Source organism: Sinocyclocheilus anshuiensis, unplaced genomic scaffold (genome assembly GCF_001515605.1).
Source record: "Sinocyclocheilus anshuiensis isolate Anshui unplaced genomic scaffold, SAMN03320099.WGS_v1.1 scaffold457, whole genome shotgun sequence".
NCBI lineage: Eukaryota > Metazoa > Chordata > Actinopteri > Cypriniformes > Cyprinidae > Sinocyclocheilus > Sinocyclocheilus anshuiensis.
The window spans coordinates 2,680,173-2,698,239 of NW_015537939.1; the positions used below are offsets into that span (position 1 = coordinate 2,680,173).

Genomic DNA, 18,067 nt, shown 5'->3' on the forward strand with positions numbered 1-18,067 from the left:
TATTATTTTATGTAATGTATATTTTTATGTAAATTATAGGTAATTTTAATGTGCAGCAATAAAATATTATACATTTGTTGCAATAGTAATACTACAATACAATAGTAATACTACAATATGCTACTACAATAGTAAAAAAAATTTCTGGCTTCCTGCGCATTTCTGGTCATTTGTACATTTTTGTTGCTGAACACATGGCACGAGGCTCTGCTGAGCAGTGAAGGAAACTCAGTTCATTCACACATGAAATCGGATGGCTATCAGATCCAAGGACAAGCAAATAAAAGCGGCCTGTACACTTTATCAAGAGCTCTCTTTCTGCAATCACAAACAAGTCCAACGTCAAACTCACCCGCACCTCCCAACATCATGTCACAGAATGAGCTGCAGCAGCGGAAACCCATTCACTACACTGTTTATCAACACTTCTTGGAAATTAGGTATGATTATGTGAGCGATTTGTGAAACTTTAGACTCCTATTGTTTCAGTACATTGGGGATCTTTTCACAATTGTGAAATATCTGGGCTTTTAAAACATTATAGCCATATTTTAATCACTGATTCCATGTTTAAAGAGGCATTTTGGGTAGTCTGACCTCTATTTATATCTCACAGGTGTCTTAATGATTCTTCTCATGGTTGCAGGTGTCATAGGTTCATTAAAGGGTTAGTTCACCCAAAAATGAAAATTCTGTCATTAATTACTCACCCTCATGTCGTTTCAAACCCGTAAGACCTTCGTTCATCTTCGGAACACAAATTAAGATATTTTTGATGGAATCTGAGAGCTGTCTGACCCTGCATATACAGCAATGCAACTGAAATGTTCCCAAGTCCAGAAACATAGCAAGGAGATCTGTAAAATAATCCATGTGACATCAGTGGTTCATACGCAATTATACAAAGCTACGAGAATACTTTTTGTGCACAAAAGAAAAGAAAAAAAACGACTTTATTCAACAATTCGTCTCCCCTGCATCACCCTGGTGCCATTTTGGAGAGTATCAGCTGGACGTAAACAACATATGCTGTTCTGTGTCAGCTGCGTCACGCCTGATCTGTTTCCTACGTTGTTTGCGCTTTTGATTTTTGCGCACAAAAAGTATTCTCGTAGCTTCGTATAATTGCGGATGAACCACTGATGTCACATGGATTATTTTATCTGAAATCGGCTCTATTTGAGAAAGGGGTAAAGATTTTAGTAGATTAACAAAAAAACACTGGGTGGATTTTTATCATTTTAGGGTGGTTGTGTACACACACTGCCAACACACATTTCAGTTCAAACAACTTGTAAAAGTGCATGTAGCATTATAAGACCCCTTTAAGAGGAAATGGTGCTTTTAAAGGTTTTTTTCTGAAGCACTCCGAGGTTTTGGGTTAGTGACCTCGTCCTCACGTCAAGGCCGATCAATACTTCTCTAAGCTTATCACAAAACTGTTTGACTAAACCCCCTCTAGGTACATATATGGAGGTTAAAGGAGAGCAGAATGAGCAGTCATGACAGAGACCGGACTTGTTTCTCAGTTTCTTGCAGTCTGTGGATCTCTGGAAGAGACGATGGGAGGTTATGAGAGAGTGTGAGTGTGTTATAAAGGATATTGTGTTTTAGAGTGTTTTGTGAAATGCGTTTCTCTTTTAGTGCTCTCAGTATTTCAACAGCATGGAGGGTCATGTGGATCAGCCATCTTTACCAAATAGGGTAAGTGGTAAGTTAACTTATTCACAAAAAGACTTGAGATTCAAGAAAATAACAATAATTCTTGGTCTTATTTAAATTTAAAGAAGCATTTTTTTAAATCAAGTAGAGCAACTGTTTTCAACAGAATAATCAGAAATGTTTCATGAGAAACAAATCAGTATATTAGAATGATTTCTGAAGGATCATGTGACACTGAAGACTGGAGGAATGATGCTGAAAATTCAGCTTTGATCACAGGAATAAAATACATTTTAAAATACATTCAAAGAGAAAATATTTTTTTTAAATTGTAATAATAGTTCACAATATTACTGTTTAAAAAACATGCGTATATAATTGTTAAGCATGATTTATATTAAGGTACTGTATTAAAAAGTACTACATTAATATATTTACATACTTCATGCTTATATTGTACATCAGTACTATTTTAATGGCATTGCAGTCATATATTTGCACATGGTATTAAAATCCAATCTAAAACATTTATCTGGACTAACATAGCTGTGGTTTTGATTGCTTTTTGTTATTTTCACTCAAATATGTTTAAAGCTCAATAATGGGAGAACCGTCTGTTGAAGATTCCTGATCTAAGGCATAACTAATCATTTAGAGGAGACCATCTGCACGGTTCCCGTCACTATCCACTCCGCTGACAGACATGTAAACACAAGATGAGAATCGATAACATGTACACATGACCAGAGCGAGAGCCAGCTGCTGAACCAAAGACAAGGGTGAAAACGGGGTGACACTTACAGGTCTTGTTCATTAAGTACTGTTCATAAGTTCATTCTGAGGGATTCAATAAAAGTTCAGCTATCATAGGTGAAAAAATAGGTGTCAGTCTGTCGTCCTCCTGAGCTGTGGAGTGTGACAATGGTGTTTGTGTCCTGTGTTGTCAAACGCCATTATCACACTAAATAGCCACGGTGAGACCTCACAACCACTTCAGCCAATCAGCACAGAGAAACATGAGCATGATGATGGATTCTACTGTGAGAATATGAAACACCCTTGTGTCTTTGAATATGTAGGCGTGTGTGTGTGTTTGCGCACAACAAGGTTGCGCACAATAAATTTGGCATCTGCCAAAAATCGATGTAATAGATCATGTCTGCTATATGTGTGTACTGACCCAGTTGCCAGACAGTATGCGTGTCGTGACACACTTTCTTCATATTTTATTCTGTATTAGTATTAGTATCTTCATGACAATAATAAACTAGCAAGTTTCTTGAAGTGTTTTAATGGGTCAAGAGTTATTTTAAATTCAGCAAGGATGCAGTGCTATGTTAGTGTCACTGAAGTAATGTTGCAGTTTATTAATATTTTAGATATCTGCTGTTTTCATTTAAAATTTTATTACATTTGAAATTTTTAACTTTTTTTTTTTAGTTTTTTAAAATAGTTTTTTATATGAATTTTTGTTTAGTACATCAAGTTAAAAATTAAAAATGTAAAAAAAACAACAACAAAACAATATATATATATATATATATATATATATATTTTTATAAAATGTATAATTTATTAAATTATTGTTAAATGTATTGTAATTTATATATATATATATATAATTTATATATAACATTTATATATAAATAAAATAAGTAATGAAATTATTCAAGTAATTTTTTTAAGTTTGTGATTAAAATAAACCCAGACTTAATAAAGAAAAAAAAAAACTTATTAATACACAATACACCATTCAGAGGGGATCATTCAAAGCCAATACAAGACGAATGTGGTTCGGTCAAGCCAAGAATCTGATAATCTTTGACCTTCAATCCACATTCACTAAGACTACTAATAGATAAGACTATCTAGATTTGCAGAAAGTAGCAACGGTAACATCACAGTTTTTAATTTCAAGTGATTGATTTGTGCAGTTCATTAACACTAACAAGACGAATACTTGGCTTCAAACGTGTGTGCTTATATATAGCAATGAAGCAATAAGTCATTTGACTTTGGAAGGATGATGGGAACGTGAAGGTGGAGGATTGTCATTCTTACTGAGGCAAATCAACAGCTGTTTACTGGGCAAGTGTACAAACCTTTCCATAGCATCAGATTTACCACCTCATCCTTCCTTCCAAGAAACAGCGTAGATCAACTTCAAAAATTCAAGAAAAATTAAATACTAAATTCGTGTGAAAATAAAGTATTTTAACATTGAATATGAGAAGCTTCAAACATTCAATTCCAGCAGTTACATTCAAGTCTAACAATCTTTTACGGCTGTACAGTACATTAATCTCACTCATAAAGTAAATATCTATTTAAGATTTAGCAGTTTGATAAACTAAGTACTTATTGCACATATTATAACAAACAATCATAATAACATGAAGTTGTTGTTATTCAGAAGTGCCAGTAGGCTAATAATAAAGAATCAGATTGCAGCACCACAGGCACGACTTTTCAACCAAGCAAATCGGGATAAAACACTATCACAAGCTGATATTTCTTTGGTTTAAACAAAAAATATTACATCGAAAAAGTGTTATATCAATTGTCAGTCGACTCACCCCTTAAAAAAAATATAAGAAATTCAATAAAAACCAATAATAAGCTCATTTAAAATAGCACAAAAGAGCTTTCAAGAAAGAAGTAACCTCCCTACTGTCCTTACAGATGAATGTCATCTTACATTTAAAGAAACATCTCAGAAACACGTTTGTCCCTGAGCAAGAAAACGGCCAACACTAGTTATCCTACAAGCAGACATTCAGAGTTTCTGTGCGATCAGGATTTGCCGTTCAGAACGGGGCCGAGCGGGTTGTGTTTTTGGCTTTGGCGGGCCGACGGTCCGTTTTGGCTTGGGCTGAAGAGACGTCAGGCCCAGAAGCTCACAGTATCTGTTACACTGATGAAGAGCCTTGAACTGATCAATGAAGGACGTGGCACAGTTTCCTCTGAACCCCTTATAGCTGCAATCATACAAATCTATATTACTGCTTTCATAAGAACTACACAGTTTTTATTGTAGGGTACATTTTTGATATTTTAAAATCTGAATTTACCCTTTTTTACAGGTGGCAATCCCAACATCTGTCAGTTTCATACCCACACCTGGACATAAAAGAGAATATTTGTAATGGTATGCTTCACTCCTTGCAGGATTCGAATCTACATTCTTCTTGTTACACTGTTAATGTCATGATGTTCAATATATGGTCGAATGGAAGTACTGTGCATTATTTACCCTGCATATCGGTGACCAGCAGGTTGCCGTCGGTCTGTGTATAGACCCAGTGCTGGAAGGCGCAGCATTTCTGTCCCGCCTCAGAGTCTCTGCGCATCAGGTTGATCTCCTTCCCGTCCTTCACAGAGTACTTCACAAAATCTCCCAGCAGCTCCTTCTCCAGCGTGGCGTAAGGGATGTCGTTAGACGTCCGGTGCACCAAATAAATAGGGATGATTCTGGGAATTTAAGGACAATTTAATTAATGAATACAAATAGTGAAAAAAAGTGTGTCCTAGATTATGAAATGTACACTTCCATTCAAATGTTAGCTTTCTTTATTTAATTTTTACAAAATATTTTCTTTCAGCAAGGATGCATTCAATTGATATATATATATTATTTCAAATATTTAATAGTTCTATTTCAAGCATGTCAATAACCTTTAAAATAATATCAATAGCATGAAATAGTTTCGGATTTCTGGCTAGACTGAAGAAAGCAATATAAAATGTATATAAAAAAGTTTTATAATAAAAATGTAGTATATGTGTTAAATATGCACTGACCAAAAACATTTTTTTTGAAAGAAATTAACATTTTTTCAACAAGAATGCATTACATTGATTAAAAGTGAAAGAAAAGATATTTATAATGTAACTGGAAATTTTTTCAAATAAATGCAGTTTTTTTACTTTCTACTCCTCAAACTTATCACGGTTTGCAGAAAAATAATAAGCAGCACAACTGTTTTCAACACTGATAATAATAAAAAAATGTTTCTTACACTAATCAGCATATTAGAATGATTTCTGAAGGATCATGTGTCACTGAAGACTGGAATAGTGATGCTGAAAAATTCAGCTTGGCATCACGGGAATAAATGACATTTTAAAATACATTCAAATAGAAAACACTTTTTAATTAAAAATAATATTTTACTGTATTTTTATACATTTAAAAAATCTTTTGAATGGTAGCGTAGATGTTACTTCAATTAGAAAATCTTTGCTAACCCTTAAGTTCAGCTGTGTCAAATTCAAACACTAAGCAAGTTGACTTATTAAGTAAATGTGGAAACTTTTTCACCTCATACTGTACAATTACATTATGGTTAGATACAATACAAACAACAATACAGATACTCTATGTAGAAGTTTCCCAGTACTTTGTACACTTCACAAGTTCATGTATTGTTATACTTACTCTGGCACCTCTCCAAATGATTCTGCAGACTTGGCCACACTATTGTACGCTTTAATATATTCCCTGGCGGTATTCTGCACGTGACATTCCTGGTTAAGAAATAAAAAACGAATCAGTCCCAAATCTCCTTAAGCTAAGTTCTTAATTAAACATCTCCTTAGAGACATTCACTCTCACCTCCACAGCCAGGCTGTAGTTCTTCTGGACAAGTTCCTCATTATTTTTGGTCCCATAGCTGATGGCGTTGTGTACTTTCAGGACGCAGGGATGGCCGGGGTTGAAGCTCGGCAGATTGCCTTCTCTAAGAGTGGTCCTGAAAGCCTTGCGATGCATGCCTTCACCAAAGTGGACCTTTTCAGTCACGATGCTCGCTGGTTGATTCTCTCCAAAGTACTGATCTGAGAGGAAATCTTCCTTAAAGAGAAGCGGGCTGCACTGGATGTTCTCCTCATCACCGTCCACAACCCTGGGCTCAGCTGGGAGATAGATAAATAGGATGAGAAGTGTTGTAAAACTAAGCGATCACACTCACAACACATTAAAACACATACACCTGTCAGATTTTCATAAAAGACAATCTCTATTATTCAGCATACCGTTCAAACTATTTTAGCTACTCATAGGAACAGCAGAGAGACCATGAAACGAAAGGTCTGTTTACCTGGCTGATCATGACTCGGAATGACTAGTTCCATAAGCACTGAAATCAAAAATTTGACACAGTTGAGTCAATGAGTGTAATATATCATGTTTGCAGATTTACAAAGTGAGGATTCGTTTCCCAGACACACATTCAGAATATGTATACTTCTGTTCAAAAGTTTGAGGTCAGTAACATTTTTTTGAAAGAAATTAATGGTTTTTATTCAGAAAATATGCATTAATAAATAGGCAATAATAAATATGGTACAAAAGATTTCCATTTCAAATAAATGCTGTTCTTTTGAGCTTTCTATTCATGGTTTCATATCACAAGAAATCATATCACAAGAAATGTTTCTTGAGCAGCAAATCGGAATATTAGAATGATTTCTGAAGGATCAAAAGACTGGAGTAATTGCTGAAAATTCAGCTTTGACATCATTGGAATAAAATACATTTGAAAGCATATTAAAATAGAAAATACCTATTTATTTCTCTTTTTTTTCATTTTTTATTTTTGTTCTTACTTTTGCAGACATATAAAAGGCATTACATCATTTACAAAATGAGACAGGATATCTGGTAAGAAAATAATACCTATTTAAATTGTAATAATATTTCATGATGTTACTTTTTTGGATCAAATAAATGCTTTTTATATTTTATTTTATTATTATTATTTTTTTGTATGTTTGATCTGCTCTCGCGGTTGCCTAAGACAAATTTCTCCTAAGGGAGACAATAAAAGAGAGACAAACTTAAACCTATAAAATAAATACAGTTGCGCTGCTTAACATTTGCAATTGTGGAAACGAATACATTTTTAGGAGTCCTTGATGAATAGAAAGTATAAAAGAGCAGTATTTATTTGAAATAGGAATATTTTCTAACATTATAAATGTCTTTACTGTCACTTTTGATCATTTTAATGAATCCATGCTGGATAAAAGTATTAATTTCTTTTTAAAAATCTTACTGTCCTCACACTTTTCAACGATAGTGTATTATGTATGGATTGTATTCATGCCGCACACATGCATACTTAATGTACTTAATTAACTGTCGAATTGTATTAAATGCAGTGAGCCATTTTGGAAGCAGGAGAAGTCTTTATCTGGCTTTCTTTAAGACTATTACCTCATTCACCCTGCTGAAACTTCAGAGCATGAGTTTCTGCTTTAACTTTCTGCTTAGTCATGGAGTACTTCAGCAAATTACAATGGTAATTGATAGCCTCTTTAATCATTAGTCTGGGAAAGCAGCCTTCTATGTCTTACCCTCAGATGTGAGATGGTACTCTGAGGTCGAAACAGAAATGTTGGCAGCATTCAGGCTGCATTTGTACAGCCCTAGATCTTTACTGCAAGCCTTTAGGATTGTCAAAGTGAAGCGGCCGTCATCCTTCTCTCTACAGAAAATAGAAAAACATTTAACTGAACATTTATAGTGAATCAATCATTCTTCACACATCTGGGCAAAGGGTCCTAGAGACTAAACACAGTGGCCTATGCAGACCAGATGTTCATTTCTGAATCCTGCAGTTAAACTTCAGCTTAAAAAACATCTCAGAAGGACCATTCTGGACTGCAGAGGTTTGTTTGAGAGTGTCTGAGGCACAGTCAGCATTCAGTAGGAATTAATCACTCTGTTATGTAAAAGGTTCATTTCGCTCCCACTATAAGTCATGGCTGAATCACCAGAGCGCTGATGTTCACTCAGGTCTCTGCCAAAATTTACAGCAGATTTGGACAAGAACAGAGTGCCACCAAGTGGTAAAAGAGCTACAGTATAATGATGACCATCTCAGTTAAATAATTCCATTTGGAAACTTAATTTTGGACCAGAGTCAGACGATAATGTAGGTAGATAAGGATGAAGCAGTGGCTGATAGTAAAAGAGGGTTTTCTTACACTTTGTTTATCTCTGACAGCACTGTTCCCTCTTTAGTCCACTTAATGGTGGCATCAGGTGGGACAGGATTGAACTTGCACCAAAGCAAGATGTTCTGGGGGTCAGCAGGAACTGGGTCAGCCTGGATCTCTGAGACTATAGGAACCACTACAACCAAAACATAAAAATGCATAATTTATAGCCCTTTTTGCATGAATTTATTTGATAAACCTGCTGGGGCCAGTTGCATAAACATAGACGCTATGTTAAGACTGCACCTTAAAGCAGCACTATGTAACTTTTTCTGTGTTCAGAATGTGCAAAATGTATATAATGAGCGAGTACATCATGAATTCATCTTCCAAACCGCGTTTTTGTCTTATCCCGAATCACTACGGTACACTTATAATAAGTACTTATATTTGGACTATTGTAGCCTGGTCGGGTCGTCACCGCTGCGGAGTTACACATACCTGCGTGAATCGCCATAGACATAAACTTGGAGAAGTAGCTCTGGTTGGAATGTTCTTCCGCGGGATGTGTGCAGTTCTGTTTATTAACCGCTAGAGCGAAAAAAGTTACATAGTGCTGCTTTAAAGGGATAGTTCACTCAAAAATGAAAATAACATCAAATTTTCATTTTTGGGTGAACTATCCCTTTAAGAACTAGTTTGACCAACTGTTAGCCAAGAGGTACTCAGACTTACATTCTGGATTCAAATCAGTCCGTTCTCCCTTTTTAAAACTGACTTTCATGAAAAAAAATTAGATGAGTAACTTTTTAAGAAGCAGTTTATGCAACTGGCCCCTGGATTCCATTGTATCCCACCCCAAAAACAACTCGAATCAGCCTAAGGTGATTAGCTGGTCTCCCTAAGTTAGTCAAGCTGATTACGCTGGTCTGTTTTGTAGGTTTTAGAGATTTATGGTCACTTGACCAATTGGCAAACCATCTAAAACCACCTTAATTAGATTGGGAGACAAGCTAAACCAGCTTAAACCAGCTAAGACCAGCAAACCACATCAGACTGGGTCAAGTTGCATGGTTCTGACATTTCTGACTCAGGAACGCATACTGTAAAAATATAAAATGTTCCTGTGCAGGAATGTCCATTCCTGTTCCTGAAGGCCATAATCCTGCCGAGTTTAGCTTGGGTCCTAAACAAACACACCTGAACTAGATAATCAAGTTCTAGAACACTTCCAGACAAGTGTTTTTTGGCAGGTTGAAGCTAAACTCTGCCGGACATTGGGCCTCAGGGAGCAGAATTGGACACCCCTGTTCTACTGGATTGACTTCTAATTTGAAGTTGAACAGGAATGCATTTGGAGAACCTTCTTTGGGTATTGGAGTCTTCTGCTTGACAACCTCGCTGTAAGATCTCCGGGTCGTATCTTCTCCATCTTTTCTTGCTTGGCGGAAAATAGCGGGCAGCTGTGGCCTCGTCCTTATCGGAACTGCTCCAGACAGGTCATTTGCGATTCGCCTGCGCTTGATGTCGTCATTCAGCATGCTGGGTAAACACATGCTCAGAGAATCAGAGGTGCACGTCTTATTTTCCATCTTGGCTGTGTTACTAGCATCTACTTTGAGTTTTATAGGGGTGGCTTTCTGAGTGGCATTTACGCTGCCAAAGTAGGGTTCTGCTTTGGGTCTCACTGAAATCACTTTCTGAGTGCTATCTTTGTTAGTAACGTCCATTTTAGCGGGAAGATGAGGTGCTGGTTTATCCAGACCATTTGATGCTACCTTCAGGACAATGTTCTCGGTCTTGCCACTCATGCTCTTCTGAGTGCTTCTGCTCCCTATGTCACTTGGTGGATCATTTTCGGGTTTTGGTGTCCCGTGTTGTGCATGCTTCTTTTTCTTCTTCCCTTGGGTTTTAGGAGCGATCTTCTCTGTGATGACGATGGTTTCAATGACAGTAACTGGCCGATCTTCACAACCATCTCCTTCTGAATTGAATTCCTCTTTCATCTGGGATGGGGGCTGAAGATCTTGCTTTTTTGATGTTTGAATCCCATGTTGCTGCTTCTCAGCTGGGTTCTCCTTATGTTTAGAGCGTGTTTTACCATCTGAGGATGTTTTGGAAGTCTTGTGAGGCATATTGTCTGTTTTGGGTCGTTCCTCGTAGTTTGACAATGAGAAATTATTTAAATTGGGTTCTTCCAAGTCTAGAGTGACATATGCAACAAGTTTGTCTTCAGACACCATAAAATGCTGTCCTGTGAGTAAAATTAACTTAGAAAGCTCTTTGCTGATATCACAGGTATCGCTGTACTCGGCTTTTCTTTTAGTGTCCTTGATGGAAGGTTCATCTGAAGATGAAGATAAAGAGTGGTCAGGGCATGTATGAAAGCGATCTTCAGACAAATCGTCACTACTGACTGATTTTTGATCACTCTTAATATGTATCTCATTAATAATCCCTTTAGGTGGAAGATCTAGATCATCCTGTGGACTTTTCAATAAACTACTATGGAGGAAAGTATTTCCAGTATTGAGTGGAGCAAACGGCATAATAAACTGTGGAAATGTATTTCTTTCCTCCTCTTTTGGCTTCACAGTGCACTCCTCAGTGTTAAAATGCACAAAAGTTTCATTTCCTTCAGCACGTCCCGTCTCAGAAGACACGTGACTGTTCAGGGCATGTATGAAAGCGATCTTCAGACGAATCGTCACTACTGACTGATTTTTGATCACTCTTAATATGTATCTCATTAATAATCCCTTTAGATGGAAGATCTAGATCATCCTGTGGACTTTTCAATAAACTACTATGGCATTTGAGTAGAAAATAGTGGAAAAATAAAATAATTAATAAAAATACACATTTAATAAAATAATATTTCTTTAAATGCAGAAAATTGTAATTCACACAGGTATATGTTTAGTGTGTGTGTGTGTGTGTGTGTGGAGGAAAGTATTTCCAGTATTGAGTGGAGCAAACGGCATAATAAACTGTGGAAATGTATTTCTTTCCTCCTCTTTTGGCTTCACAGTGCACTCCTCAGTGTTAAAATGCACAAAAGTTTCATTTCCTTCAGCACGTCCCGTCTCAGAAGACACGTGACTGTTCGATTGAGAGGGACATGTGTGGAGAGCAACATTGGAGCCGTGACGCCACTCCTCGCCGCTCACACAGTCAGTTAATAAATTCTTGTCGCTGGTGCACACTGAGATCCTTTGAGAAGTAAAACTGCTTTGACTTTCCTCCTCAAAGACCAACCCGAGTTGGGAAACTTCGTCTCCGGTCACCTCCACCAGCGCATTTCCTTCCAACTGAAACACAGAAACATAGAAAAAACATTAAATGTCATGGAGAAGACAGAAGAAATCAGAGGCAGACAGCATAGGAATTGAAGCATTTGTATCATTTGACAAGTCAATTTAGGCCTATTCTCATCCAAACTACATTTAGCTGTTTGTTTACATACCTCACAGAGGCGAATGTCTGTCTAATGCAAAAACCATTATGCTTTCATGCTGCAGTCTACAGCCACATATGGCTACCAATAGAAGGGGTCATCTCTATTATAGTGATCACAGCCGCTGTGTAACGTAAGTGAACCAATCACAGCTCTCCCGCTATCTCAGGGGTCTGTGGGATTGGAGAAACTGTCGTACAGTATGACACTGAGTTTGAGAGCAGGGGTCGTATTTTGCCCCTCAGCTGTGCTCGTGCCCCTCACCCACTGCCTCTCCAGTTCCTCTTTTGCTCTTGCTGGTCTATTATCATCCGCCACCCTCTATAATTAGTCTGCATTCCTGTTTATCAGTATTTTTCTCTGCACCTCACATTTCCTCAGCAGCCACAGCTGTCTGTCATGTACGTATGAGGAGGGTGGTGAATGTTTAAGTGTTAGCGAGTGTATTTGAGCCATACTTTTGTAATGAGTTTGTCAAATATGACTCTAGAAGAAACAGCCACAACTCGCTACCAGCCTCAACATCATGTTCCATTCTTGTGAACTTTAAGCAAGCACCATCAATCTCCTCAGAACATTTACCTAAATCTCTATTCGTGACAGATGTTGGGCAAGGGATCACTTGTGAGAGATCCTTCTCATGTTTTTCACCAATTTGTGAGGTTTTAAGCATGGATTGGTGGAAAAGTGACTCAGAATTATCTGTTTTCTCAGTTGCCAGTGGTCCACATGTCAAGTTCTCTGCAATGTCATGAATTTCTGGATGAGTTTTATAGGCAGTCGCCGCTTCCACTGCTACATCAACACCTTCAGATGTATCCTGGCAAGTCTGGATGAGGGTTTCAGAAGAAGTTGCATCAGTCTCATTGCTTGCACCATTCATTACATTAGAGACAGTATTTACCAAGGGACCATCATCATTAGCCATTGGGTTAACATCAAGTCCAATGCTCTCAAAAGAGGCATATTGGTTTAAAATGGTGTCTTGGCTCATTTCTTCTTGTCTGTTGTGTTCTGTTAATAATGGACTCATTAAAGTGCCATGAGCCTCATTTGGATCCGCTTTAGTGTTTGAGTTACCATGTTTGTCATTTCGATTTCTGTCCAATAGGTGAATTAGGTTAGGGATGTTAGTACTGTTTGTGATACTGTCAGTCTCCATTATAGCAGCAGTACTGAAGTCACAGTTATCACTTTTATTCATTTCTATCACTGCAGTGTGATCCAGGGGCTGTCTTAAGACTAAACCACTCTCATTTTCCCTTTCAATGTTTGTATTATGGATCTCAATGGTCCCATCCTGGCACGGAACTGGCATTAATCCTGAGCTTCCTGAGTCTGGATCAGGGTGTTGATCAGGGACTGAACTAAAGCTGTCATCTGTCTGGTTGTCCGTGGCACGAGTGGGCTCATTTTCCTCTATGGGCGGTGAAGCGAAGGAAGAGTTGACAGCATCTGTGTCCAGGAACAGCAGATTGTCTGGGGTGGCCATGTCAACCCACTCAGCTGTCATCTCCCTCGCTCTGGATCACTGCACACACGTCACTGCAAGAGAGGAAACGGAAGAAGAGGAAAAAGAAAACAAGAAACAATTAGATGCATAGAAAACGAGAGCTACAGATCATTTAAAAAAGCAAGAAAAAAGTACTGTGGCTTTTAGAATTGGTAACATGCCATTCTTTTTAGTAACTTTCATCTGATGAGGTCAGTACACCATTGTACAACCACAGTATGTTTTGTAAGACATCATAGGCAAAATTATGCCACTATATTGTGAGCCATATGCATTTTTATAAAAAATATCTAAATATTTTTGAACAAGATAAATCTAAGGTTAAACGTTAAATATTGTATTATTTATTTAATAATGCTTTTATTATAGGTTTTATATATAATGTTATATAATAACATATATGATATTTTATTTCAAATACATAATATATAAAATAAATGTAAAACTAATTAAGTAAATTTTAGAAATATAAATAACTGCATCCAATCCTAGGTTTTTCCATAACAAACAACCTCTATTGTTGTCCAAAGGTGTTGGGCTACACCGGAAAACAAACTGAGTGATCGGTCAAATGAGTTTCCACTTAGATTTGTATCAGCCCATGTGTGTGCAATTTCCATACGTCATTCTTACGTCAAAGCTATCAGATGAATATGACTCAACCCTGTTTTTCCTATACACACATGATTTTCTTAAGCTTCTCTTAAACTGTCATTGCGCACAAGATATAAATAAAGATATAAATAAATAAGGTTAATTATTACTCACATACACAGTCTGCAACTAATAACTGATTTCAGTATGCATGCAAACATGCAGTTGTGTGCTGTACAATTCAAAATGTTAACTTGATACTGTAATAAAAAAAAGAGTAAAGAAAGCCTAAATCAGCTTATGGTAAAATACTATGCGTGTTAGAATAATATGACTAAATAAGAAAACAGTAATACATTTTTGTCACTATACCATTAAAAGTACAGTGTCAATGTAAACTATAAATTCATGTCATTCAAATAAATCAAATTGGCTTCAGAATCTTTTACAATTTCAATTACAATTAGCAGCCAAAACCGTAAAACCTGACGACCTTTGACAGACACATTACCTCAGTTTGGACACATCTGTCATGAGAGACCAAGTCCAAAGATTTCACTCTTAAAGCAGCCAGCGCTCAGCATCAGATCCCTGCGGGCAGAACACAACAGAAAAAAATTCCCAGACAATGAAGCAGGTACCTTTTTTTTTAAACATCCAAAAGGGTAATTATACTCAACGGTGATGTAGGTCTGGAGAATATGAGGTTCACATAAAGCTGACAGGTCTTGGGGGTTTGGGGAGAGGGGTTATTTTTAGTCCACATCCCCCTTAGTTCAAAGTGGGTTACCTGATAGCAGAGACGTGCCGGACGATTAATCACTTCATGGCTATATTTGCCTGCCTTGCAATCATCAGAGTTGACAAACATCGTGTTTTCATCTGCGAAGCCAGAATGAGATTATTACTGTCAGAACAGTGGAGGGGAATTTGACATTGAAAGGTATTTTAATGCCTCTCAGGGGTGCTGATGGGCGAGTGTTTATCCTGCATCGGATTCACAGACGCAGATAGAGGGATTTTAAATAAGAGACGTTTAAAGCTCCACAGGGAGGATCAGATCTACAAGCTTCGACGCAGAGGAAGAAGATTGCAAGGTTCTCAGAATTGCTTCGTTCTTTCCTTAGACAAGCTACTTCTCCTTTTCCTCCTATTTATTCTAACACGCTCGTTCTCTCTAGCACACACATCTGTAATGTGAGGTGGCCTTCCCAACAGGTGCATTTGATTCGAGGAACACACAGTTATGGAAACTTGCTCTCTCTGTCTTAACACCGAATTCATGAAGCTGTCAACAAGAGCAGCATGCTTAATATTTCTTATTTGTTTGTGCTATTCAAGGAATAGATGACCCAAACACAAGCATTCTGTCATCACTTACTCTCCCTCAGGTTCTCCGGTGAAATACAAAATATGTTTTTAATAAATCAAATTATAATTATGCCCATGCACTTTTTGCCCATGCACTTACAATCAATGAGGGCGGGAGTTTTCAAGCTTAAAAAACAATGCAAATGCAGGAAAAGGTAGTCCATGCAACTTATGCACTATATTCCAAGCCTTTTGAATGCTTTCGTATAGGAACAGACCAAAAATTAAGTTTAAATTAAGTCTGTTCAACACCCATGTTGTTATGTGGTGCATGGATTACAAACGAACAAAATTTGCATTCAAATTTTCATGCAAAATGAGATTTAAATTGAGGTTCACTAGTAAATGTTCTGACAGGTCCTTTGTCATGTTTAATATCTCCCTCAATTTACAAGTGTCTCTGGGTGCAACAAATTTAACTGACATCCTCCAGGTTAGGGTTGGCACAGGTCGAGAAACCTTTAAGCTTTGCAGGCTGTTAAAATCACGCTGAGGTTTCAGTCTTCAGAATGCGTTGCTTATGATTGATCCCTGTGGGAACCTCTTTCAGTGTCCTACTACAAACCTCTGAGGGCATAAACCACTGACTCCAGTCTGTGTCCTGAGACCGGGTCATGAACATCACTCTTACACAAACACACACACAGACACACACACACACTCAGATCGACAGGTCAAGTGATGTGACCTTATTTTCCCATTGAGCCTCACTCATTAGATTCCACTGGACACCTCTTACAACACACACACACACAAACACACACATTCCTGTAAATGTGTTATCTGAGCAGACGCCTCTCATACACACACAAGCAGAGAAGTGCCATTACTTTACACAGAACATATCTTCCTGTAAACAGAGATATTTTGAGATATTGTGCAGCTTTTATGAGGTTCAAAAATGAGTTCAGCATTAAAATTTTTTTCACTTTTTTTTTTAAGTAGGAATAAAAAATAGATTTAAAGAAATAAAGAAATATTTATTTCACATTATCACTAAAATTACTGGCACAGTCACATTTTCCACTTTTCTTCAGTCAAAGAGAAACATCTCCTGATCTGAGGTTTTGGCACTGCAAAAAACAAAAAGACAATGTTACATGATTCAGTGTGTGTGGTGTATTATTTTATAACACTGATATACTGTATGAACGGGTCAGTGACAGCATCGTGTTGGAAACAGGAACAGGTGTGGACAGGCCGTAGGTCATTCCTGTGTGTTTAACAAGCCATGTTGATGTTTTGTGTGTGTGTGTGTGTGTGTCTGAACAGTCGCTGGGCAGATACAGGCCAGAAAGACACACAGGTCATGTCTTGAGGTGAAGACCCAGTTATTTTACACTAATAAAATACCAAGTGTCGCTTTGGTCCTAAAACAGTTATGCAACCACACACACCCTTAATCATAAACACTGATATGAGGACATGTACGTCTTGTACTAATTTGTTTTCTTGGTGACTTGGCCTTGATGTCTTACTTTAAAATAGAATGTTATAGTTTATACATTAGGTATTATTTTGGAAACTACGTTTTGAGATGGCACCATGGTATACTGATGGTATTAGATGGAAATAACATGGTACCTTGGCACTTACTTACTATGGGTTCTACCATATGCACCTATTCAAATGTTATATTCTAATTAATAAAAAAAATTGTTTTGTAATTATCAACATGTAGCACTGTTATCAGGGTAAAATACTTATGCTCTTGTATCCTTATCAAAGAACAGAGCAGCACTACACACTCAAAGCCCTTCAGACACACTCATGTTAAACAGAGTTAAAAACAGAATGTACAGGGATTGAGTGTTGACTTATTACGTGAATAGCCTTTAAATTTGTATTAAATCAAAGTTAATCTCACATCTTAACACATATGTTTTGTCATAAAAAGACTTTTTTATTTATAAGACTTTTTATAAGATTTAAAGCCATAACTGGGCTTATAATGTACATTTTAGTAAGCCCAAACCCTTTAAAAATTATTCCTGTTTTGTTAACCAACTAGTATTTGACATATATTTTTTTTACCATCCATTTAAAAACCAAACATATATGCTACTTTTTTTTCACCAATCATTCCCACACTATAGTGTTAAATTATAATGAAATCCAACTTCTCAAAAAGTATAATTCATAATTATATTAATTATAACTATTAATTATAATTAATAATTTAAATTATAATATATAATATACTGTATACATATTAAGAATGTATGCTTTTATTCATTGATCAAAAGTGACAAAAAAACTATATAATGTACAATAACTACATAACTATATAATACAGTTCTGAACATTCTATTTGATTAAAGAATTCTGAACATGTACCACAGTTTACACACACACACACACACACACACACACACACACACAATACTTTAAAGAATATATTTGAAAGAAAAACAGAACAACTGATTTAAAATGTTTCTTAAGCACTAAGCATTTTACAATGATTTCTGAAGGATCGTGTGACATTGAAGACTGGAGTAATGATGCTGAAAATTCAGTGTTGCATCACA

The 18,067-nt window shown here is 36.8% G+C and overlaps 1 protein-coding gene across 1 annotated transcript; it reads right to left on the reverse strand.

The window, feature by feature from the left end:
- Nucleotides 1–3,360: 3,360 nt before the first annotated feature.
- Nucleotides 3,361–14,866, reverse strand: alpk2 (alpha-kinase 2). Its single transcript, XM_016452773.1, has 13 exons — nt 14,849–14,866; nt 14,680–14,759; nt 12,579–13,606; nt 11,609–11,915; nt 9,968–11,167; nt 8,653–8,800; nt 8,020–8,150; nt 6,762–6,800; nt 6,278–6,576; nt 6,101–6,189; nt 4,916–5,133; nt 4,734–4,782; nt 3,361–4,640 (listed from the first exon to the last, which is right to left on the reverse strand). The coding sequence occupies exons 3-13, from the start codon at nt 13,572–13,574 to the stop codon at nt 4,439–4,441; spliced, it is 3,678 nt and encodes a 1,225-aa protein (XP_016308259.1). The 5' UTR covers nt 13,575–13,606; nt 14,680–14,759; nt 14,849–14,866; the 3' UTR covers nt 3,361–4,438.
- Nucleotides 14,867–18,067: the final 3,201 nt, after the last annotated feature.

What these genes read in the sequence shown, in the direction of transcription:
- alpk2 (XM_016452773.1), bottom strand. Translation starts at nt 13,574, where the DNA reads ATGACAGCTGAGTGGGTTGACATGGCCACCCCAGACAATCTGCTGTTC. An exon ending in GCCAAAAGAGGAGGAAAGAA is followed by an intron (nt 11,168 to 11,608) that starts ATACATTTCCAC and finishes AAAGAAATACAT; the next exon opens with TTCCACAGTTTATTATGCCG. An exon ending in ATTGCCACCTGTAAAAAAGG is followed by an intron (nt 4,641 to 4,733) that starts GTAAATTCAGAT and finishes GTATGATTGCAG; the next exon opens with CTATAAGGGGTTCAGAGGAA.